The sequence below is a fragment of the Branchiostoma lanceolatum genome, chromosome 3, assembly GCF_035083965.1.
Source record: "Branchiostoma lanceolatum isolate klBraLanc5 chromosome 3, klBraLanc5.hap2, whole genome shotgun sequence".
Lineage (NCBI taxonomy): Eukaryota > Metazoa > Chordata > Leptocardii > Amphioxiformes > Branchiostomatidae > Branchiostoma > Branchiostoma lanceolatum.
Window position 1 is genome coordinate 16,452,209 of NC_089724.1, and position 25,891 is coordinate 16,478,099.

At 42.9% G+C, this 25,891-nt stretch overlaps 1 protein-coding gene across 6 annotated transcripts; it reads left to right on the forward strand.

The window, feature by feature from the left end:
* Positions 1-4,601: 4,601 nt before the first annotated feature.
* Positions 4,602-25,797, forward strand: LOC136430629 (B-cell CLL/lymphoma 6 member B protein-like). Of its 6 annotated transcripts, none has more exons than XM_066421394.1 (8): positions 4,602-4,767; positions 20,267-20,482; positions 20,880-21,081; positions 21,323-22,303; positions 22,535-22,763; positions 22,914-23,034; positions 23,364-23,466; positions 23,675-25,797. In XM_066421394.1, exons 1-8 carry the CDS (start codon positions 4,751-4,753, stop codon positions 24,101-24,103), a joined length of 2,298 nt encoding a protein of 765 aa, XP_066277491.1. In that variant the 5' UTR covers positions 4,602-4,750; the 3' UTR covers positions 24,104-25,797. The 6 variants fall into 6 exon arrangements, with proteins under 6 accessions (XP_066277491.1, XP_066277492.1, XP_066277490.1 ...); XM_066421395.1 differs by lacking the exon at positions 4,602-4,767 and adding an exon at positions 6,817-7,077; XM_066421393.1 differs by lacking the exon at positions 4,602-4,767 and adding an exon at positions 13,779-14,017.
* The last annotated feature ends 94 nt before the right edge of the window (positions 25,798-25,891 follow it).

Genomic DNA, 25,891 nt, shown 5'->3' on the forward strand with positions numbered 1-25,891 from the left:
GAACTGGGAGAGCATCTCTATTTGGATTAGTCATGATCAGAAACATCATGATTGAGACAAACGAGAGTAAGGGCTAACTGGCCCAACAGAAGAGGTAGGGGTTACGAAGGCTGCTCCGGAAATCCCGTACCCTAAATCTTAACGACTAAATTGATAAAGACCAGGATGTCACGATACTTGGGAATATGACGAGATTTTATTCCTACCGTCATGCGCGCTCCGTGAGACAAGGTGCGGAGGAATGTTCCCAGAAATTAGGAAGTGCCTTGCGCTGCGGTCTCACGGAAGTGTGGCCCTTCAGATCTCATTTAACAAGGGGGAAATCCAACACAGTACAATGTAGTTTCATGCAAACATACTGAACAATAGAATGTACAATACGATAGATAAAAAAGACAAAATTACGACATTGCAGTTCTAAATCTTAAAATAGACTTCACGAGGAAAAGAGAAAAAGTTGCACGAATCTATTACCTCACCGTGCGTTATTCTGACGTCGACGCTGTCGCATTACTGAGAACAACGTTGCTCTGAAGCAAACTCCTGTATCTATATACAGACACCGTGCCATTGAATACACAAACGACTTTATCTACAACTTTATTCTTGAATGTTGATGTATGTACGTGTTACGTTCTCTTCCAGCATTAGTTTGCACAGTTGATATCATATCTTTATTGTGGGATCGTTGTCTTAACAGTTTGCCTAGTTTAAAGTTATTTCGTCATACCAACCTTCCTTGTCACAGTTTGTTGTCATCCTGTACTCTCTACGCTTTTCCACCAGAGAATTAGAAGTTTGCTGACATTGTACTACTACTTCCGGATGTGACGTCACTTAAACCTTACGGAAGTCCCCTTGACTGTCCGTTTGCAACATCTGGACGTTGACGACTTCTTTTAAAGCAGAAAACGGGGTCTTTGATTAATTGATATCATCGGTAGGTTTTGGTACGATCACAGAAAGCCATCCAATATGTAGACAACACTTTACAACGAGGAAATCCATACATTGAATACGTATAGTAGGCGAGAGTAGAGGCTCTGTACTTGAATATCGATATCTTACATTCAAAAGACATACATGTACACAGTGCATAGTTCGGCGCTTAAAGGTAATGCCCCTCTTAGCCTACATTTGTAATCAGACTGATCTCCATGCAGATCTTTAGCACTGTGAATATTTTTCACTCAGATTTGTCGGTATATCTGTTCTCGATCTGTTTTTCTGAGTACAAGTATAGATTCACAACATAAACACTATCTACATAAACACACCAGTGCTTTGATCGGTAAGTCGCCTGTAGGCATGTGTATGTAGTACGTAATGACCGAGCTTGCCGCGCAGTTAGACCAAGCCACGCCCTTTTCGTGCGTCTGTCACATGTGGGTGCGTCACTAGTGATGTCAAAGGTAACAGAATGGAGACATCATCTTGTCTCACCCACGTTCATGCGTTGCAGCTATTCACATGACGAGGTTTGTCTGTAGTGGCGTTGGCGAGGAAAACAACCCCGATCTTTAAATGGTATGTAACAATCGGGATACAAGAGATACATGTATATTCTTTCAAGAATATAGATAGATACATGTATATTCTTTCAAGAATATAGATAGATACATGTATATTCTTTCAAGAATATAGATAGATACATGTATATTCTTTCAAGAATATAGATAGATACATGTATATTCTTTCAAGACACATATATATTTGTACAGGCCGACAGGGCCATCCAAAGCTTAAGAAAATAAAAGTTTCTACTCTACTCTACTCTACTCTACTCTACTCTACTCTACTCTACTCTACTCTACTCTACTCTACTCTACTCTACTCTACTCTACTCTACTCTACTCTACTCTACTCTACTCTACTCTACTCTACTCTACTCTACTCTACTCTACTCTACTCTACTCTACACGTACATTGTTTTAAGAATATAGATTGATAGATTGATAGATGCAGGCGTACATTCTGTTAAACAGCCTAGGTGTATTCATCGCATATCGTTTTCTGATTCTTACGATTGGGACCATGACTCTGAAAGGAGCAAATATGTCAAATTCTGTGTAGTCAAAAAGGATTATGAAAATGAAATTGAAGGCTTGCTGTTTGACAAGGTTTTGAATTGTCTTTTCTATATTCATCTAGTTATTCGATTAAACAAGGGGGGGAATTAGAAAACTGTTTCAGACGCAAAAGACGTGACTCATGCATGAGAGTAGCGAGGAGGAAGCAGAAAATCAGGAGTAGCCAAGGAGAAAAGCAGAACACGAGCTTGCAGGTTTGATTGTGAAGCGACATCCTGCGGACTCACCTTTTACTACAACCGATGAGACCGCACTGATCACAACGTGCTTTTACGAGGAACCCTACGCCAAAATGGTGCACCATCTGAACGAAATTTTCACCATGATATCTACCCGACCCGGGACTGGACAAGTACGTGAATATGAAATTTCAATTGACGTCGACTAGAAGACCACCCTTGGAAACGGTATGCTGGGATGCCAGTACCTTTGATACGAGCGCCATCTAGTGAGCAGCGTCATTAATGTTGCGATAAAGAAATAATAAATGCATGCATATTCAACATCACTTTCATCACTATTATTCTACAGTAAGTACTCTTTTTCACGCCTTCAAACCATTGCATTTTATGAAAATACTATCCTTTTCAATTGTATCGTTCTTAAACACGCACCAGCAATCCCAAACCATGCAAAACATTTGCCTACTCTGTTGGAAAGTATGTCGCAGGTCCCTGACCTACATTAACGGACGCCTTTTTTCATATCTCAGGACCGGTCGGATCGGTCGCCTTTCCGAACATCGCCTGAAGGTAGATGTGTCTCAATTCCTGGTTGTCTCATGCCTATTGCGATCGTCACGTCTTCTAAAGATCTAAAAATATGAATACAAAATATAGACCCGAAACACCTCAAATGTTTTCATCTTACTGTGTACTAAAGTTTCGTCTTAGCAAAGAAGGAAATCGCCTAGATCGATTATTTGGGAATACTTTGGATTGTCTACTTGTCTACCTAACGATCCTGTGACCAGTGAAGCTGCACAAATGCACGGACAACCCAGACTGAGATTAACCTCAATCGCCTTATACATGGGCACACGATTAATGTTATTATATATATAACAAAGTTTCTTATTTGTAATCTTCAAGCAACAACAGTGAAACAGATTATAAATAAAATGTACTTTTTGCACTCTTCAAATGTCCATTGACCTACATGTTGGTGAGTAGCCTAAGGGGTGAGTCGGACTGGACACCAGACATTATATCCTCGTCCTCGCATATCCTTCATTCCGAGTCAACCTAAGGCGTGTATGTACGTGGAAGCAAGGCTTGTACAAGGTACGTGCGCACTGTGTCTCCTGGTGGTATTTCCTCAAAGCAATGTCTTCTTTAGACAATGATGTAGCTTGGTGAAAGTCCAGATCTCGCTGGCAAAATTGAATGAAAGCGGGTGAAAGTATTTTTAGGTACATGTTTTGCCCGAAGGAAAAGTAGGACATCGACTAGACCCCTCTTCCAATCCAACCGCCTTCTCGAAAGTTCCTTACCATACTTCAATATGTCTACTGTATCATTTTATGACAATGCAATGATATGCTATGTTCCCATTCAGTTCCGGCAGAAATTTCACAAAACACACAATTCAACATCCAGTGACAAGGAAACTGTCCCGATAAATTGTTGAACGCCTACCTGTTGCTGATTACTTCCTTGTGAATAGGGAACTTGTTGTATATGTTGCGCACGTTAACGTAACGTTGCACATGTATATGTTACAAATGTATAAAACAGTTCATACTCGAAATACCGGTGAGGACCCAGATCCATGGTATTGGCCCTGATTTCCAGCTTTGGTTGTGAAGCCTTTAAAACACTTGACGGAATGGTTTTTGCTAAAAGTTGTGGGCATTCGGGGTATGCATGGAACAGAACATGCTACTTAGTACGCAACAAGTTTCAAGCTACCGTTTTGTTAAGAATTTCCCTGTCCATATATGCATAGTTCTCAACTACCGAGCTAAAATGGTCTATTTTCAGACCTACATTCATGACATGGGTTCTTTCGGAATGCGGTAGGACAGGTGGCGTATGAAATGACGGCTGTCAAACGTTACGTCGTTATAAGTCACTACGTCGGAAAGTTTTGAAGACTCAAGGAAACAGATTTACGTCTTGAGAGTACGAGAAACACTGCCTAGAAGTCTCTGTACTCTTTCGTCGAAACGACTTGCAAGATCGGTATCATGAAAAGCATTTTGATAGATTCAAATTGCTGGCACCATATGAACTCAACCTCCTTCCCCCACATCCAACATTGTGTTAAGTTTACTTACTGTCTGTTAAGGCGACATTAAGGTGCAACCAATGGTTTTCTATTCTTTTCCTACGCGGAATCTGACACGTGATTTGTTTACAAGTTTGTAAACCGTTCAATGACAGTGACGTTACTGACAGCTTGTGCAGCGAAGCATTTTTGACCCCTCCCCCCTCACCGTGCCCCCCTCCCCCTTAACCTTGGCGTGCTTGGAGTCACCCTGTGACGTTTGACATTTCCAGAAATTGTCGCAGGGAGTCGCTGATTTGGAACAGAAGCCAGGGGGACCGAGCAACAACAACAACAACAACATACGCGCAGTCAAGCACTGCTTCCATAACACGTCGTCTGAGCGTTGTTCGGTGGGATCGGAGGGTGTCTAGTCCTTGTCAGAACTTACCATGACCGACGACACGAGGTAAGAACCACAATCGCACGTAGAAAGGTGCGAATGGCAGTAGTCGAATGACGATCATAGTCCACCCATAAGTTGCTATCTCTGTAGGTTTGGGTTATACTTGATATTCTCTTGGATATCAAAGTATTTTTGTTTGATAGATAGAAACTGCAGCTGGAACTTACATGTCACATGATTTGTATCTGTGAACCCCTCCAAAAAAGAAGCTAAAACAGAAGACTTACAGAAATTATTTTTAAGTCAGTCCACGATAGACTAAATTTGACAGCTGTCCGAGGAATTTCAACTTCAGTGTGATTTCGTACCATCCAATGTTATTGATGTAAAGTTCGATTTCCAAGTTGACGCTTCAATGTTTTTGTGGGGAACGTAAACCAATGTCTCACACTTTCAATGGTTGACGTGTACGGACTGCTACTTACAAGGTATGCACTTCCTTTGTGCGGTAGTCATGTCGGCGAATGAAGTAGTCGCTTCCTTGTATTTCTTCATACCTATGCAAACGTTCCGAGGTTCGGATACACACAATATCTGTACAGAATGTACAGCAGGTGTACGGAGGACGAAAAGAGGTAAAGGGTTTATACATGTATTTGTCAGGATTTTCTCAACTTATGACTCAAGATCACTCGAGACAGACGTCCTAGAACGCTGCCGCCACTACTCGACCTAAGCAGAATTCCCTGTGTAGTGTATTTTATAAGCTACCTGCAATATATACAGGCTTGGCCGAGTAAATTATCAACCACGCCCATTTCTCTTACGGGCCGAACAAGCAAACTTCGCCAGGGCAAAGTTCTTTCCAACTAACGGGCGAGCTTCAACCGTCGTCCTTACTCAGGTGGGACAATTTCTTCGCTTTCTTAAGTAATCTGTCCCTAGTCCTGAACCCTTGATGTCTTGTTCGAAATCATACAGGATCTTTATATACAATTTGAAGGAATTGTGGCCGATTAGATTCGTGTTAACGGATTTTTGATAGACTTAGTTCATTTTGTGTATAGTCATTTCTCTCTGAACCAGGTAAAGTGAACTTTAATCTGATTAGACCAGGTGGTACAGTTTGCTTATTGGCGAGAAAATTGGACATTTGTTTCTTTGCGCAAAACCTTTTGAACGACTTGCACAAGAACGTGTTTTAAGATATAGTCCGGTCGGTGTATGTGACGTTTCCGGCAAGGAACGGTGGTCATGAATTGTCGTGTCTATGTACTTGGCTATTTGATTTGAACTGACCCCTCGGAGTAATGTCCAATCAATCATTAACACAGGAATTTTCGCAACGTGGCGTTGTAAACATTTCATTAGTGTGTTTTCCTTTACGTGCTAAATCGTGTTTAATCTGCATTGTAGAGTGATCTGGAGGCATAACTATTGCTAAACTTTCTGGTACATTTTGTGCGAATGGATATGTCTTCATTTCTGCTATCTGTCTAACAACATCCATTAAACGCATTCTCTCCTCGGGAAAACCCCTCTGTTAACGTTAGCACCTTGCCATACAACTTTAGAAGTTATGTGAACTGAGGAGTACGATAAACCACGGTACAAGTTCACTCTCTTACTGAGAAATTATCATAAAGGACGATACACCACAGCACAAACTCGCAGCGTCGAAAAATCCTTGAAAGACGTCAACAGTAAATTTTGCAGAAAATGTGCTATCCTTTGACCAACTACGTAAACGCAACTATAACGGCAACTAATCAATACAAAACACAACACAAGTCTAAAACTGGCCAATCATATTTGCTGATTTGAATTTCCCGCGGCCCGATAGCTCTCACCCAAGGTACTGTACTATTCTCGTTCCCAGGATGGTGAAACATGATAGGTCAGCAGGTACCAGGTAACAAATGTCAGAGCAGCAATGGGGGCCGCCAGACTTCGGACAAAAGGGAGGGACATTCTGACCACTAATGCAGATAGCTTCAGTTGTCTAGTTAGCGTCAATAAACTACATAACACACGTTTCTTATCAGCCTGGGCGACGTATTATACTCAGAGAAAACGATACAGTGTCCTTGACGACAATTTTGGGAAATAAGATAGATCGGATGGTACAGTCCGGACCCTGTGGGTGGCGAAACCACTTAGCAGAGAGTTCTTCCTGGTCGTCTTCACTGTCGGTTGTGGTCCGGGACTGTCTACTATTGTTTGAAGGACCCACGTGCAACATACAACGGGCAATTCTCGAGTTTTATGCCGGAGACGAGAGTAGAGAAAGGCACCACACGAGAGGCGGGGGCTTGGCGGGGAGAAGTGCACCTTGACCCGCACCTGTTGCAGCTAGTGTCCAGCGAACTACAGGTACAAAGTCTGGGTAGGCTAGACTAGCTTGACAAGGTTGAAGCAGCGAGCATGCAAGCAAAAAGATAACAAAACCAAGCAATGCGAAGTTCCTATTTCACAATGTATTTGAATCCATTGTTGCATAAAACAGACGCGAGCATAACTATAGACAGCCTGTTGAATGAAGTCCTTAAAAATGTTTGACATTCTAATTTGTCCGAAGTTAAAATTTCATGACTCAATATGAAATATCATATATCTGCATTACGAATGACCTGGCTTGATGGTACACCTTATATCCCAGTCTTCTAGATATACATGTGCAATGTTGCGGAGTTTGGAAACTATTCCAAAACTTCGTGTGTGTGTGTTTTTCTTTTCTCGTGGACTCTTTTGTTCCGGACTTAGTTATATATTAATTAGTGTTTGGCGTGCTGACAGACGCGAGACTTTTAATCACTTATGCAGTCGAACAAAGCAGTTTTTGATGTCCCGTCCTAGATTTTGATATCGTGTTTCTCTCAGAGTTTCTAGTTTTCCCACCGTCCAGTCTAGACGTAGGTTTAACATTACACATGGGAACGTTACCTGTGCTGTGTTTAGATAAGTATGCTGAAAAACAAAAACGCATGATTTTATTCAATGAAAGACCTTTATTGTACGTTTCTGCTCTTACAAGCTAAGTACAGGTCATGGTGATAATGCAGTGGTATAATTACAGTGACATTAAAACGTGATATCTTACTACATCTAAAGACTAATTGATGCTGTTATTTACAGGTTTCATGAAAGTTAGGAACACTGTTCTATGCAAATGAACTGAACACACATGGCGCTCTTCCCTAGCTTCCAAAGGATGCTTCTTCTGGTACATGGAGCTGTTGTTTTCGCTACAAAAATGCCTGACGAGATAGAATCATCTGGATGTCTTTAAAAAAGCCATTAGAAAATAGGGTGGGTAAGTTTTAATGTGAGATCGCTGAGAAGGTTGCACCAGAAATAAATACCATTCACTGCCAGAGAGCTGTATCGGTGGGACAAAACGGAACGTAAGTACAACACCTGACACTTTTGTGCAGTGGTGGTCCTTTCTCTGGTGTGTTTTACTTCCAAACACGGCCTGTATTTCCCGTTCCTCTCGCGTGTGTTGTGACTACATACCTGTCTCAATCATTTCAGGGTCCGTAAAACTCACATGGCTGTGTCTTTACATTATTCACCATGCGCGAATTTATTGTCACACTTTTTAAATCTCATTTTAGGCGCGAAGTATAAAGTTACTCTTGACATTTACTACCTATCTTATACACGTGTTGGTATTACACATCTATGAATCAGAGGCAGATATAGATTCATTCATTATAAACATATGTGTGATTTAAAACACAGCTGTGTATAAAGACCACATACAACAGCAGTTTTGGAGTTACCGTAAGCGTTTCTTTTCACGTTAAGCGGTGCTGGTGAATTTCTATCCCCAAGTTCCTTCATAACAAGATCGATGAGAAAGGGGACTGTTTTCCTGCGGGTGTTTGCTGTTCAAATAGGCGTGTAGACGCGAACAAAAGGCGCGGGGTAGTTGTTAGGGGACACCGGGCAGATCGTATGGCAGGATCCGATGAAGCCCCATGCCATGATGGAAGTAAAAAAAAGCGCGAAATGGCAATACAGGGACTTCCCATTCTTAAAAACGGGAAAGTTCAGTTTGGTTCTGTGGTTTAGCAATTTGAAAAGATACGTGACAACGTGAATGGGTGTATTCCACTTGTCCATCGTCAGTACGTGCAATAGAATACTACATACAAATCAACATGTCCTCATGAACTTTCTCTGATTCTCTGAAAAACTCATGAGCAACGTTGATATATATACATAGTGATGAAACTTTAAGTAGAAGCTATGTTTATATGCCATAACACATAACTTCATCAACATCGTTGTTCCGTGCCACCCAGAAGCATGTCAAACACCTAAAGCGTTGTACAAAAATAACCTTTCACCTGGCCTTCATTGATTACTTTTGCGACCAGAAGCACATATATTAAGGTCAGGTGTTCCTAAAACGCTGTCTTATCTTGTAACTCAAGAAGTCTTCTGTCTCCACACCTTAACGCATTCCCCCACACAAACAAAGCTCGGGAACGTTATTAAGGTTCCTTGTTTTATTCATGGGAACCAAGCAGGAGGGCCAGGTGTCGTCACCCGAGACCAAGGTCATGGGGAACGTCCATAGGTAGTTTGTTACTCTAATCGAAAACTCCAGTAGCAAAACAATTGTCGGTGTCATAGTAGTGTTTCTCTAATAGTGTTACTTGATTCAGATTTGCCACGACTCAAAATATAGTTATCAAATTCTTTGAGGTAATTAAGAGTCATTGCACGAGAAAACCAGGCAAAACCAGGCAGAGGTGGGAAGATGGGGGTCGGCCAAATCGGCTCAAACTTTGTATGTGTGATAGGTATGTGGAACTATGAACAGCCATATTATTAAAACCCTCCAGCTATTTTTCGTTATGGCGTTATGGGACCCCCCTCTGAGACCCTCAAAAATCCAACAATTTATGGCTGAAAATTACTGAAATTGCAATGGCTACCCTGACAATTCTGATTAAGATACGATTATGAATTTTATATTTCCATATAGCATGGGTTCCCTAGTTTTACCTGCCAAAAGATGAAGGTGAAGCATTGAAATTAAGAGGGTGTACTAGGGGGTTACCAGAACCAATGAAAGCAGAATTTTCATCTCTTTGAATTTTAGTCATTTTTAAGGGGCATTATCTGCCCTGGGCAGTGGCTTTGGAGAATGATTTTACTGTTGCTGGAGAGAGGACCATCTACTGATTCAAAAACAAGCGTCGTAAATTTGGGACACTCATAACGCGAGCCGTGAATGGGGGCTCTTTATGGGGATTTTTTGGGTTCGGGGCTATAATAAATCAGGTTATGACGTCTCACTACGGGGTAAGTTATGGCAATTTTTTCTGCCGCTGCGTGAAAAACCATGCATAATTGTCATAGAATACTAGCACAAATCAGAAATGTTGATTAGACTATAACAAATGTCAAGAACAATTTTAGATTTCAGCTAAATGTATATAATTTTGATGGTCAATCAGGATCAGTACAGAGATCATACTGAATTCAACAAACTGCAGTTCATAGATTATCAAACTTACAAAGTGTTCTCAGAACCGAAGCCCATTACTGTAGCATGTAATGTAATTTTTATTCCCAGGGTTACACACACCATATCAAAATGTTGATACTACATGTATCTACAAAATGCATGCAATTCCTAAAATTACGTCATAGGACCATTGAAACAGTCATAAGCGTTGAACAGATGAATACCATTATGCAAAAATTGAAGTCCAAGATCATACACATAAACTTGTTCTTCACTCAGTCTGACTCTCAAGAAGGTGATTAAGGAGGATATTGGTTTACAGGATGATGATTCATGACAGGGACTTGTAAAGAAACTTGTGTCACCTCACAGAGGATGAAATGAATGGGATAATAGAAAAGTATCAACTATTGCCATCATCTATCATTGTGAGAAACGAACATCTGCAAACACGCCAAATGTGAAGGGCTGAATGCCTTGAAGCTGATAGAAGTGACGCATCGCAATTTCCACGTACTTGCCACTTGCCAGTAACACGACCAGTATCCGGGAAAGCCTCCTACATCTGCCAAGTGGAAACCATTGTGCGCATCTGTACATGTTGGGCTGTTTCTATCTATTCATTTATTTCTGTTTTCTTTATCCAGGGCAGGCGCACTCAGTGCTAAACTCACTACTTTTCAGGCGTACAGAATAACATAAACAGACTGATACGTAACAAGGAAATAACATGAACTAATGAACAAAAAGTAACCAAAAAAATAATATATACACAACTGAGCGTCAAATCATACACCGTAAATCAAAGTCGATGTGGCAGGCCGTGTCTGGAGGTCAGAGGTCAGCAGTACTGCTCTACTAGCTTTTTAAAGTTAGGCCCGACGTGGCCACTCTAACTGTAGCCGGCAAATCATTCCAGGCAAATGCACCCCTGTACGCACATTTTCTTCGGCCGGATTCTAGTCTGACATTCGGAAGTTGCAATGATAAGTTTGAATTATGTCTTGTTCCATAGATGTTAGATGTTCTGTCAAATATTTGTAGGTATTCTGGCACTTGTTGGTGAATAGATTTAAAGACGGTTTGAAGGAGGTGCATTTGCCGGCGAGATGCAAGGGAACTCCAACCTAAAACAGATAATTGTACATTATCCACATGTGCTGTACGTGACAGACCGAGGACAATTCGTGCTGCTCGGTTTTGAAGTTTCTGGACATTTTCAGAGAGAGATTATCCACAGTTGGCCCAAACAGTATTACAGCACTCAATCTTTGGAAGAACCATACAGTTGAACAGCATAGAAAGTGTCTTAGGTGGTAAAATGGAAGCTAAACGTCTTATCACTCCGCCTAGATGACACCGCATTGCACATTTTGTTGACATGTATGCTCCAAGTTAGACAGGGGTCAAACCAAACACCTGGATATTTAAAACATGAAACTACTTCCAAATACGTTCCAGAAAGAGTAAGATTTAGATGTTTATTACCTAGGCGCAGCTTTCGTATAGTGCCAAAAAACATAGACTTGCATTTACGGACATTTAGTGTCAGTCTGTTTGCATCTAGCCACCTCTTAATATTGCGAGGGTCAGCATTTAAAACTATGGACTTTTCTATGTTATGAAGCATTGACTTTTTGAGTTCACTATTATCTGCATTACGGCAATAATACATACAAAGAAGTTCAGTGATGCCCTTGACTTTTTTTCAATCTTTGAGATTTCACATTCCATAACATTATGACAACCTCTAACCGCCTACAGCAAATGTATGTTTTGGTTGAATAATATTCAAAACTATTGCAGTTGTAGCATAGTACTTAGCTCCCAAGAACCTGGCTGCCCTGCTAGCCAATAGCCAGGTGCCTTGTATTGCATGAATTGTGTGGATTGTATCATTTAGATTTTGTAAATGTGCAAAAGAGATTGAAATTACTAGCTACAGTCATTGGCTGAGTTCTTCGAGAATGCTTGATACCAAATATTGAATGTTAACGTTCTTTGAAATGGAACAATTGCAACTGCAATGTACAATCTGTTGATTTCATTATGATTCATGTACTGACCCAAATTGTAAAGTATATAATATGTATTTATTTTAAACTGTTCCCCGACATTTGTTATAGTGACTGTCTTGTTTCTTGATTTTCCATATAGCTGCGTGTACCAGTGATATCACATATGTGGGGTCCTGATAACCCCCATACATAACCTTTTTCACTATTGACCACTTCATAATTGCACATAATTTTTTAGTAAGTAATTTACTGATTGATGTCTTAAAAAGCAACTGTAAAATGTGCAAAACAAGCTTAATTCACTTTTTAAGTATCCTCATATCCCCCATGTAGAGCCCAAATCAACATTTCTGATTTGTGCTAGCATTTTATGACAATTATGCATGGTTTTCACGTAGCGGCAGAAAAAATTGCCATAACTTACCCCGTAGTGAGACGTCACAACCTGATTTATTATAGCCCCAAACCCAAAAAATCCCCATAAAGAGCCCCCATTCACGGCTCGCGTTATGAGTGTCCCAAATTTACGACGCTTGTTTTTGAATCAGTAGATGGTCCTCTCTCCAGCAACAGTAAAATCATTCTCCAAAGCCACTGCCCAGGGCAGATAATGCCCCTTAAAAATGACTAAAATTCAAAGAGATGAAAATTCTGCTTTCATTGGTTCTGGTAACCCCCTAGTACACCCTCTTAATTTCAATGCTTCACCTTCAACTTTTGGCAGGCAAAACTAGGGAACCCATGCTATATGGAAATATAAAATTCATAATCGTATCTTAATCAGAATTGTCAGGGTAGCCATTGCAATTTTAGTAATTTTTAGCCATGAATTGTTGGATTCTTGAGGGTCTAAGAGGGGGGTCCCATAACGCCATAACGAAAAATAGCTGGAGAGTTTTAATTATATGGCTGTTCATAGTTCCACATACCTATCACATATACAAAGTTTGAGCCGATTTGGCTGACCCCCATCTTCCCACCTCTGCCTGGTTTTCTCATGCAATGACTCTTAAGAACTTTTTGGACAGTCCCAGAGTTAGACGAGTCTTGCGGAGACCAGGCAAGTTCTTTGTTTGCAAGTGAAGAGAGTTTGACGCCCAAATATTACACTTTCCAGGCCAATATCATCCCCATCTTGGCCTTTTTTCGGCTAAGTGGACCACAGTCAAGATTTTTGTTCACGAAAAGGTGGGAACTTTATAAAAGGTCCCTGGAAGAAGTACAGGTGGTGTCCATAGTGAGGTAGAGTTGACATTTCGGCAATGACCTTGGCATCTGGACACCAACCATTTCATGGGGGAGGAGTGAACACGAACAATTAAAAAGGCGTTAGAGCCGCGTACAAACAAAGTTCAGCTAATATCACAACATGATATTGTGTCAAACTATAGGTCTAGTTGATGACAAGGTGTATAGGTGATCGCTAGTGTTTCTGAAAATGTGACACAGGAAAGGGAGGATCACACAGTGACTAAGTCTCATCCGGTCCAGTACCAGTGTAGATAGATTTCCAAGTTCAGCTAAATGAGCCACTTCCTCTGTATGAAAATACCTGTGCCCGCCTTCACCCATACGAGTCATAACCCAACTTCCTGTTATTGTTTTTTCTACCTCAACGTTTTACACAATACTCTCAACATTTCCTGTGCACACATTCCCATTCAAACAACTGCCCCCGCAAGCTTGCGTACATATACACTGCGTATTTGTTGAAACAAGTGTGTAAACTGGGCAGAATTAATAAGTGACTGTTGTCGGGGTTGTTTTTCCCAGTTTAATGTTCGTTTGGCATGTTTCCAGCGTTCTGCAGGTATGTATGAATACCAGGTGTCCCTCGGTCAGGTGAATACCCTTGTTCTTAATTGATAAGAGCGACCTGTTTACGCAAGATACCGTCGGGGAATTAATCATAAGTCAGGGCCACATCTCCCAACCACAGGTGTGTTATTCTCAGTAGTCTCACCTTTGTTGTAACTTTGTGACAGTTTTCAGGGAATTGAAATACTTGTGTCGATGACATTATATTTAATAGCAGCCTTGTGAGAAATACAGTGGGAGCTTTATCGTTTAAAAGCTCGCATGTTATATTTTTGGGGTTGGTACATTTTCGTTATGATGAGGGGAGAGTGAAAGCGAGAGTGTCTCATGGTCTGATAATAGAATAAGACACATATCTAAGATATCTATCTGTGGGGTCGTGTTAGGGTCGTGTGGCGCAACGGCAGGACCGGTGTTCGGCCCAGAACCCAGCGGTCCCGGGTTCGAATTCCCTGACGCCGTGTTGTGCCCTCTTTACACGACTTTCCTCACTCCACCTAGGTGTAGAAATGGGTATATTGTTCTCTGTACGTGGTACTGTTGAAATAAGTTATGAAAAACTTGAGTGCAGTGCCTCGTCGTCCTTGTCTGTCCAAAAACGACGTAAAACATATCTAAGAACGAGTCCTCTTGCAACATTTTCCAGGTCAACCTCCCTCAATTCGAATTCTACCATTCATAGGTTTATTCTACACACCCCACCCCCATATGTTTATGTTAAGACTATACTATAATTGCAACAAACCGAATCTCAGGTCCAGTTCGTCTACTTTTGCCCCTGACCTCTGACCCAGGGAGAAGTAGAATATTCATTTATACCCCGGATGTACGCGGATGTCGAGGGCGGGGCTGTTTATTGTTGATAGTGACGTTGAGGATACCCGGTGTTACAACACTTGAGATTAACCCAAAACTCAGTTATATAGGAAACCGCTACAGTGCTTGTTTTATCATTGACATCTCATAATGTTTCACTAACCATAGTATAATCTAGTTGTATCTAAAGGCTATCATTATTCATTATTCAGGTGTCAATATTTTACTTACCATAAGTTTGTACCTCGTTGGGCTCGTTGTATCTCCTTTATGGTTTATTATGTTTATGACGTTGATGATGTATTTCCTGAGTTTATCATTCTAGAGCCCCGCTCATAGTTTGTGCAGTTCCTTGTAGATTAAGTTAATTGCTGTTAAAGGTGTATAGGTCGGCGCAGTACTCTGGCGAAGTGCGAAAGTTCCAAACTATAATGCTGCTGCACAGAAAGACCCACGAATGTCAAGGCCGTGTATTCAATTGTACTGGTCAGACGACAGACCATGGGTAAAAGTCCAAGCAATTAAGCATTAAGATTAAGTGGTCAGTTTCAAAAGAGCAAACAACATACACTATATCTGTTAATCTCCAAGCAGATCTATCGGTGGCAAGGCAGTATCAAAACGGCCAACCAGTATCGTGGTTTTGGCCCTTTTCAATACTGCCCAGCCACCGATAGATCTGCTTGGAGATAAATTTCTGTCCATCTCGACAGCAATGCGTTTTTATTCAACCATCTTCCCTTCGTTATGAATCAACCAAATGAATCGTACGATTTAAAAACTTGTAAGTAAGCTTTACAAATATCAGAAAGGGGACCAAAATGCATTACGAGAAAAAACGTCCAAACTCTTACTTGAAAGTGATTGCACTGAAATTTCGACCCTCTTAAACTATTTTCCCCCGAACCAGCCCTCCCCCCAAAAGATGCTAACCCCCTCCCCCGTCCTAGACTAACATCGACATGACGAGAAAAAACACGTCCAAGCTCTTGACTTGCAAGTAAATGCACTAACATCTCGACACAGCCCTTCTTTAACTGTATTTTCCCACGAACCAGCCCTTCCCCCATCAGATGGTAACCTCTCTCCCCCACCATCACTCTCACCTCCCCCCTCCCCTTCCTAGACTAACATCGACGCGGCCGTACCTCGCGCATGCCGACTGCTGCATCTATCGGAACGCCTCCGCTGTTTCCAAGGTGCGCAGATATGTCCGATAAAGGTGATATTTGCTCAGGCGGTCAAGCCGGTCGATAGGTCCAAACTTCACCTAAGTAGTACCTTATGAATATATAGCAAGCAACTCGGGCAACAGGCTCTTTCCGGACCGGCTGAGTTCCGCATGTTGGTCACTCACGTCCACGTCCGAGACTCCGTTGACCCCTCGCGCCCATACAAACTGTGCGTATGTAACCACAGGTATGTAACATTGTCATAATTGTTAATATGACACAGATGTATCCTATGCATGGCTACTAACAACGGACATGTTTGTTTGCCATGTAAGTAATAATGGCGTTGCTCGCCTTTATCATATCTAAACCATCTGGGTTACTTTAATTTTAGCAGCATGGCTAAATGTAGTCATTCGTACGTGCATGTAGCTGATGTTCTAAAGCCTCTGATACAAAAGCAACTACATCAAAGTTTCCTTTCCTATTGCAAAACGAGCAGACTTTAACTTTCAGTCAGTAGCTGCTACGGTTGAACCTGGAGGAACTTTGAATTTCCGTTGCTAGGACCAACCACCATTACTACATGTATCATTTTTGCCCATGTATGATTGTAATAGATATATGTTGGGATATTGATGATCACGTCAGTTTATTTCCTCGACTGTTATCTATCGTGGAAAACTACAGCTGTGTTCATGTTTTAACAAAGACCATTTCCGCTGATGCAACAATTTTGCCCCCATTGAAAAGGAACTAAACTAGATTTATGAAGGCTAGTTTGTGTCGGATTTGTTTGTATTTCGGTCGGGTGGTTTACGATTTGTCGCCTTCAAGTACACAAGACTCTAATGGGCCGCTAATAACGTAGTTACAACAATAGAGGTAATGGTTAATGGACGTATATTTTGCACTAGGTTAAGTGCTAATAAGACAGCTACAAGAACACCTGGCAGACGTATGTAAATGAATGGCTGTGTAGATTTTATGCAAAATAGATTCACGTGTGCATGTCGTCTGTCACAGATGTATGAGTGATATGATAAGGGATTGATGAGTGAAATGAACAATCGAAAAGTGAAATTGGGAGCACAGGCCTACGCACGCTCTGCCGTAACCATGCCAACATCGAAATTCCACGTGTCCCCATAGTCATGCATATTGACCATGACCTTCTGTACATTTTCCTTGTCCCCAGAGAACCTACGAATTCAAAGTCTGTTTTTTCACGGATGTTTGTTGACTGATAGCAGTTCGTGTCTCGGGTTGGCAAACAAGGACAAAATGCCGTAAATTCAAGTGGATTCAATGTCCAGGTCCGTGTAGGTGCCTAATGTCGTGAAACTTCGATCTGACGTGTAGAGGGGCTGAAGTGCGGTACGATGTACTGAGGGGTAAATAGAACTCAGAGAGATGTCAGAATAGGTATTTTATATGTATTTATGAATAGAATGATAAACCATGAATTCCACTTTCCACTCTTTGCAAACCTTTTTGTGCACATGCCGAGAAACACTAGTCATTGATGATCATTGATAAATATCGTTTTCAGTCTGTGAAAAACACCACTGGCGAAACCAAACCTTCTTTAAACGACATACTTGTACCCTTTTTAAAAAATCTAACACGAACTTTCGTATCTATCTTTATGTCGCCGGATATAAGTTAGCTACCTTGCTATTCACAGCTGAATAGTTATGCAGTTTCCCCACAGGCGATAGGATCACCGTCTGACTCAGAATCCAGGCAACGCAACTGACTAGGGGCTGTGGTAGGGTACATTGAGTGTCTAGACGTTAGAAATTCTTCCAATGATTGTAAAAGCTCTTGATCCCATACTATGCACCCTTGTATTAGGTAGATTAGCCTTACAGAACTGTAGTCAAGATACCAATAGATGCCATACTTTGTACTTTGTAAAACTTTGTAAAGTTATCTGTATATCACCGCATAGACAGTGCAATTCAAGATTACAAACCTTACAAACTGGATATGCTGTATGTATGTGTGGACATTTTGATATGATTCACAAGTTAAATATTTTCCAACAAAACTGTAGTTTTCGACAGGTGGATAAAAAAGAACTGTGTACTTTTTTTGTCTTCATTTGTCTTATTTACTGGTCGCAAAAAGGTTTACTGTATCCTCTTTTCTGATATTCAAGCCCCAACTGCCGTGCATTTAGTCAAGTTTAATCGGCAATAGCATCGTCATGCTACATTGTGAGTACTGTAAACCCCCTGAAGACCCCCTGCCTGTCTGTATGTACTTGCATACCTATACAGCACTATCGGAATGGTTAGGTGGGTGGCTTTCAATAGAGGTAATGACAGTAGAAACCTGTTGGACAGGTCCACGTTAGCTGGTGACTACAGTTCTTGTGTCCTTGTGGGGAGCACGGTATGTACATTGTTCGTCCCTTTTTGTATACTTTCTTTGAATAATTATTTTAAAAATTCGTAAGATTTTCTTTTACAGTGTTATAGCTTAAGATTGGCGGTTCAGGTCGTTTTGTGGTAGCGCGAGGGAAATATGTGGGACACCATTTCCTCGGTTGTGTGTGAGAGGGAGAGTCTGTACTGTGTGTGTTTTCGCGCGCTCGCGCTCCATGCCAGCCCGTCCAACATGGCGAATACGCCCGGTCATTGTTTTAATCCAGTCGGCGCTTAAGTGCATGTAGCTTGATGGCGATCTTAAGCAGATTGCAAGGAAAAATATCCCGTATTTATCTGTGTGTGATTTCTGAAGTCCTAATCCGTCGTATCCCAGACAGTGAAATGTCCTAATTTAGATCCTTGTATTGACTAGTCTCACAAAGGTCATCATGGCACAGTAGGCATTGACTTTGTGGGACGATAAGATCCATGTCTTCATCCTGTGAAAAATGCAGTATTTTTCGACAGGAAGACAATGTATCAAGCGTCTTCCGTCCCTGCCCTTAAGGCACGCCGTGTTCGCCTTAACGGCCAGGAAGCGACGCGAATGTCTGTGCTATCAAAATCCCATTGTTCCCGCACAGGAAATGCAAGGTTGGATCTAACGTAGATATTTATACATTCTTGTGGGGGAGGAAGAGTGGCTTTCTAGTGTCTTCGATATTTGGAAAATCTGTTTTAAGGACGCCATCTTGTTGCAAAAACCAAGGTTGCCATAATTTATCACACTTTCTCTGTCACGTGACAGGTACTAGAAAGTTTCCACTGAAAGTCATATTCCTCTCGAAATTCACCTCAAAAAACGTCTTCGTGCGCTGCAGCGTGGATGATATACAAGCACGCCACTATGATTAGGTAGTGAGAGACGTTGGCTTGTCGACATTGTCTGATGAGTGTGTTTTTATATTTCGTGGTGCCCGCAAAGGTCACTATATATTACGTGGTGGCGAGGAACACACCTAACAGGTCCGACCACTACCCTGATGCATAGATATGCAGAACACACAAACAGAGAGATCATAGACTTTCGCAATGTCAGCCTTTGTCCAAGTGGGATTTTTGTCGGCGCCCATGTCAATGCTAAGCTTTTGGCGGAGTAATCACATAAAAAATCGCAACGTCCTTATCACTGAATGCAATTTCTAAAAAGATACTTCGCGCTCACCCGGGCGTGAAATGGCCGTCGGTATTTGCCAGACGCTTCACCTGCTGCAAAATTACTCCGCAGGGGCTGGATTTCACCTGTGGGGTCATGGCTGACATGATCTCCGCCATTTTCCCGCCAGTTCATAATGTTATGCTTATTGTTATGAAACCCCGCCGGGTAGTTCAAGGGCTGTTTTTTGGGCGTGACCCCTACGTTGCCCCGTGGGACACCCTGCGGCCGCCGGGTTATCCCAGCCGGGATCCCGAATCATTTTAACTCGGACTTAAAATCAACGCAATACCCAGTAACAAATAGACGCCGTGAACTAATCGTGCGAACACCGGGGGGTACCCCTCGTACCCGGCAGTCAACCGGGACAAGTTTGTGGCTTCGGGGCCCGGGCGAGACTACACCCCCGACGGTCGGTCGATTTTCGTGCTGTGTGACAGGAGCGGTAGGATGGTCCCAGTTATTGGCGTGAAGTAGCCAGTGGTATGTTAGATCACCATCCAAAACCCGGCTCAAATCCTTTTGACACACGAACCATTTTATGAATCGCATGTCTAAACGGCCTGAGCAACATACACAAAATCGTGCGCGGAGGGTACACCATTCAATTCATGGTGTTATGTTATGTTAAGACTAACTCTGTTTCCCTTCTACACACACAGGTCCACCGCCATGTCTGAGGAAGAGAGCTACGTGCACGAGTCCACCACGCTGTCGAGCGCCCTACTGGGCATGCTCAACAAGCAGCGGCTGCAGAACTGCCTGTGTGACGTCACAGTGGTGGTGGACGGGAGGCACTTCCGCGCACACCGGGCCATCCTGGCGGCAGCCTCGGGCTACTTCTACTCCATCTTCACACAGAGGCTGCGCGATCACAGGTGAGAGAGGGACGTAATGCGATGGAGGAAGAGGGAGGGCGTCTACATGAAATGACATGGCATAATATAACACTGTAAACATATCACAACACAATATAGCACAGCAGAACACACCACAGCTCAGCACGACGCAACTAAACTCAATCAACATAACATGACACAATACAGCACAGCAAAACAGAAACACAACAAATTCTCAACACAACACAACACAGCACAACACAACACGACACAAGTAAACACATGCAATCAACATAACACAAAACAAGACAATACACGATATAGCATAATGTCAACTCAACACTACTCAACACAACTCAACACAGCCATTGGTTTTCAGTTCGAAAGCTTGGAAACCCGTTTTTAATTTCACGTTCATCATGTTCACTTATTGCAGCTACCTGGAACTACAAGGTGTGAACGCCGAGGGTTTCGCACACCTGTTGGAGTTCTCCTACACCTGTCGCCTCATCCTCAACCGGGAGAACATCCGGGACATCCTGTCTGCCGCCATCCAGCTGCGCATGCGCGATGTGCTAGACGTCTGCTCCAAGTTTCAGAAGCTTGGCGGTATCATGAGTCTCTGCCAAAGTCCACAGGTACCGTAGTGTAGGCTCCACCTACATATGATAAGATATAGAGGGAAATCTCAAAGAAAAGTACTTATCGACATGGGTACCAATCATATCATCAGTATGCAACTTGCTTGTTAAGGTAGTTCTTTAGGAAGTCAAACAAACATTTGAGTACAGGCGTTGGGAACAAACTTTACTCCCTAATTTACCCAAAATTGTAGCTGATAGATTGTCAATTTCATCAATGTCTGATTATTATTCATAGGACATCATCCCAAGGATCGTGCCTCCCATGGCCATCCCCTTAGACCAACGCCCGATGATAGCCTCATCCGCAGGCTCCGTGGTACCAGACAACCAGCCTCACCGTCCAAAACAAGATGGTGGTAGGGACAACCTGGCTAGACTCACCAGCATGGTCTACAGCGTGCCACACAGGAGGTCAAGCACCGGCGACATCACGGATGGTGTCCTGGACCTGAGTTTGAACTTAAAGAACGACGGTGGGTCAGCGCATGACGAGAGAGCCGTTCTCTCGCCTTCCCACAGCAAACCGTTCCCTATAATCCCCAGTAGGGCTTACCGCATGGTTCCCAAGGGAAGAGACGCGCCGCCAGCCTACACGAGAAGCGCGTCCATTCCCGGGATGAAGTACGGGGCAGACCCGGGGCAGTACCAGCAGGCTTCGCCGGACATCGCCGTCAACACTCTCCAGGGCATGCGTGGTAGGCCTCCGCCACCGTTGCTGTCGAAAGTGCCGTCCCAGGAGAGATCCCGTAAAATCGGAGTCTCCTATACCAACGACGCCGCCACAGTCACCAGCCTGCTCCTACAGAAATCTCCAACCATCAAGGGCGAGTCACGCGCACGGTTCCCCTCATCAGCAGACGGGTCTGACGGTCGTCTGTCCAGGAAGAGCAGCAGCGAGACGGGAGAGGCTGACGACCTGGACGCAGACGACGCCAGTCCCGTCCGAAAATGGAGCAGCGACTCCGGTGTGTCTGTTAGCAGCCAGGAGGCCGGGTCGTACCCATCCCCAGACAGCAGTAGCGCTCAGCAAGAGTTCGGGTCGGCGGCAACGGCGGCTGGCAGCCCGGCGGAGGATTCCCAGCATCCGCCGTCGTCCGAGACGGGCAGTGTCGATGGAGGAGACCTGGAGATCGACATGTCCGCCGGGGCCAGCAAGAGGAAACGGGGGAGGCCTAAGCTTCATCCCTCCAGTGACGACAGCGAGTTTGTGTGTGAGGCAAGTAACATAATTCATGGGACAGTAAAACGAAAAAAAAGTTTCATCCTTCCTATTCTTCTTCAGGATAACTGACCCAATCTATTATGACATGTGACATCGTGGACACGTGACTTCAGGAATGGGTCAAAGGTGAATGGAAGTCTATGTCTTGCAGCGTCATTTGTATGACATCTACATGACAATGAACAAAGGTAACAGAGATTATTTTCTTGTACTTCTCCCATCCAGGTGTGCGGGAAATCGTTCCGGAAGTACCAGAAGTACCGCTTCCACATGTCGGTGCACTCGGGAGTCAAGCCGTTCCAGTGTAAGACGTGTGGCGCCTCGTTCCGTCAGGCGGGCGGGCTGAAGTCCCACATCCGCCTGCACACCGGGGAGAAGCCCTACCAGTGCTCCATCTGCGGCGCGCGCTTCCGGCACTGCGGAACTCTGTCTCAGCACATGAGGGTCCATACAGGTGAGTGCAGCTACAATGGCAAGATTCGATACGTATACAGAAAATATATCATGTAATTTTCCTGCTTCATCAAATTTGGATGATACATGCGTACCATAAACCGCGTACCTAACTGTTCGTAACTCATCCTATGATTTCCTTTTCGAGTAGGCGAGCGTCCTTACAAGTGTGACTTCTGCGGAAAGCGCTTCACCCAGCTGGGCCACCTGCAACGGCACACCCGCATCCACACTGGGGAACGTCCGTATGAGTGCGAGACTTGCCACGCCAGGTATATGAGTGCATACGTGTGTGTGTGTGTGTGACTGTGAGTCACTGTATTGGTGTGTGTGTGTGTGTGTCTGTGTGTGACTCAGTGTGTGTGTGTGTGTGTGTGTGTGTGTGACTCAGTGTGTGTGTGTGTGACTCTGTGTTTGTTTGTGCGCGCGTGTATGTGTGTGCAAGCTTTTCAACTAGACCGTCTCTAATTAACAACAAAACAACAAAAGTGTGGTACGACTCCATTCGACTGTATTCCTGTGTATCTTTAAGTAGCTGCCATGTCATGCGTGGCATGGATGTGTGCCATGAAGTAGACAAACTGTTGTTTTTTCTCTCCAGGTTCACTCAGAAGGAAGGTCTCCGTGAACATCGCCGTATTCACACCGGTGAGAGACCTTACAAGTGTGACACATGTGGAGCTAGGTTCACCCAATCCAACCAGGTCAGCGTTCTAAAGTAAACCCATAAGTAAACCCATATGGGTAATCAATCGATGGAATTTCGAAGTTGCTAGCGTTATAAATGCAAATGATCACTTTCATGACCCACACCTTTCAACAGTCCACCGTATGTTTTATCCTTTCCAAAACACGTCCAGCTCCCGATTCAGAGAAGTTCCTAACAACCATTATTTCTTTCTTGTCCCACAGGTCCGCCGTCACGCCATTCTGCATCAGCAGGGAGAGAAGCGCCCTCTCCGCGCCACCAAACGTACCGCCACCGAGGCTGCAGCAGGAGCCAGCGACCAGCCTGAGGTCGGCAAGGAGAAGCGCCCGAGAACAGGCGAGGACGAGACTGTCGGACAACAGGGAGAGCTTCTCGTCCCCAACCTGCCGGCGTTGCCATGCGACCTAGCCCAGCCTCTGGCTCTTGTTCCCAGGAAGTACAAGCAGGAAGAAGTCATGATGAAGAAGGAGGGGGAGGAGGACCAGGGGTTGCCGCCCATCCCTTACACTGAGCTTCAGGGAGACTCCGATGATCAAGACCCTGAAGCCCAAGGTCAAGACCAAGACAAAACCGTACCCCCTCTCGATACGGAAGAGTCCACAGAGCAGCGGCAAAGTGAAGTCAGCATATAATATGAATCGATAAAATGTGCAAATTCTTGAGACCTCATACAGTCAAACTACTTGCCTTTACCTGACGATTATTAGCAAGGTTGCTACAACCAGGTGTAACTCGGAGACAATACAATAGAATAGCAAAGGAAAGGCAAAGTCTATTATTATAGTTAACCTAATAGAAAATGATAGATGGTGAACCATAGGCTACAATTGATAGCCAAACCTCAGTCAAATCAAACCAAAGAAGGTTTAAAACCGTTCCTTTGCAGACATCAAAAGTGTGGGTTGACACAATGGAAAACACTGCCTTGTTCAATAGTTAGAGAGTATTGATAGTTAACAAATATTTGTAATATGGTGAACTTGTAATATGTCCAAGACTTTTTCAACAAGCCTTAGGTAACCAAAAAGTCTTTTTCTAAACGAATTAAATTCGTAAAGTATAGTTAGACTATAAACGCGACGGTGAAACCGTAAAACTCAAATCATTGCTGGGTGCAGCACTAGCTGAAAATATAAGAAAATATAAGACGTTTTAAGGAAAAGTTGTATATAATAAATACTAAGGCATATGGGATCAATATCTATAATTCAAAATCTATAATTCGCGGATTCGTGATAGTGCTAGTGTCGTGGTTTTGTTTTGCCTTTTCGCAATTTGAGTAAACAAAATTACCTTCAAAAGGTTCATGTTCGCTACAGATTCTTTGGCCCGCCTTGCTTGTAAATATAGCTCAGCAATGTTCCGCAGATCATTGTCACTAAAAGTGTTTGTTTTAGGGACAAGGGAGAAACATCAGATTTGTGCCAGAAGGTTGATCAATAAGCAATGTATGTTTGCTGCTACGGACCGTTCATTTTTGGAAGATGGGAGAGAATATCACATACAGTCATTCTTGTATGTTTTGTTCAGTGAATGTTGGTGCAAAAAGTGTTTACGAAAGGACGTGTGATTTAGTTCATAGGTTTGAGGACAAGGGCATAACTTTTTTTAATTTCTTTTATTGTTCTAGACTTGAAAAGTTAAAGTGTAGAAATGTATTTGATTGTGTAAATTGCTGCGTTTAGAAAAAGTTAGACAATTTTGTACTTCAGCAAAGTGCATCAGCTACAAGCTGGATAAATGCATTAAGATAACCCCATGAATACGCTTGTACCATACAAGAAAATACATTAGGTCATTGTATCATCAACTGTACTGTTATAAATTAGATACAAGTGGTGACGTAATCTATGATAGTGAAACGGTATGACGTTGATTCACGTGACCTATCGTGATCATCATTGGCTACATTTATTTCCATACACCTGCCGTATGCTAATGTACATGCAAAGACCGATGCACTTATTGCTTATAGAACTTTCAATCAAGTTCAACGCATGAATTACACGTTTTATAATCTATGCAATTTGATATGTTTGCAATTCTAAGTTAAGAAGGTGCCTTGCTTGGTTGTTTTTCTCCCCTTTTTTGATATCTTGAATATTGTAAAATGCCCAGTATTTGTCTGTTCAATTTTTGCAGGGAATCTTAACGTATTCTACTTCACTTTGCCGGAAATACAGGTGTGCAGATGGATCTAGTACTTCCGGGGCAAATTTAGAGTGGGTTCTAAAGAGGGAAGTACAGTACTCAAGTGTGAATCAGCCAGAAACTATGCAATTTGCGGGCACAATGGTATTTCAATAAAGGGAAGTGGTCATGTCAATTGAGTTTGTATTGTATCTTTTGCTCGCCCTAGAAGTGGGGAGAGGCTGCCTTTTCCTATAATAACAGGATCATTTCTAACATGAGTGTCACAA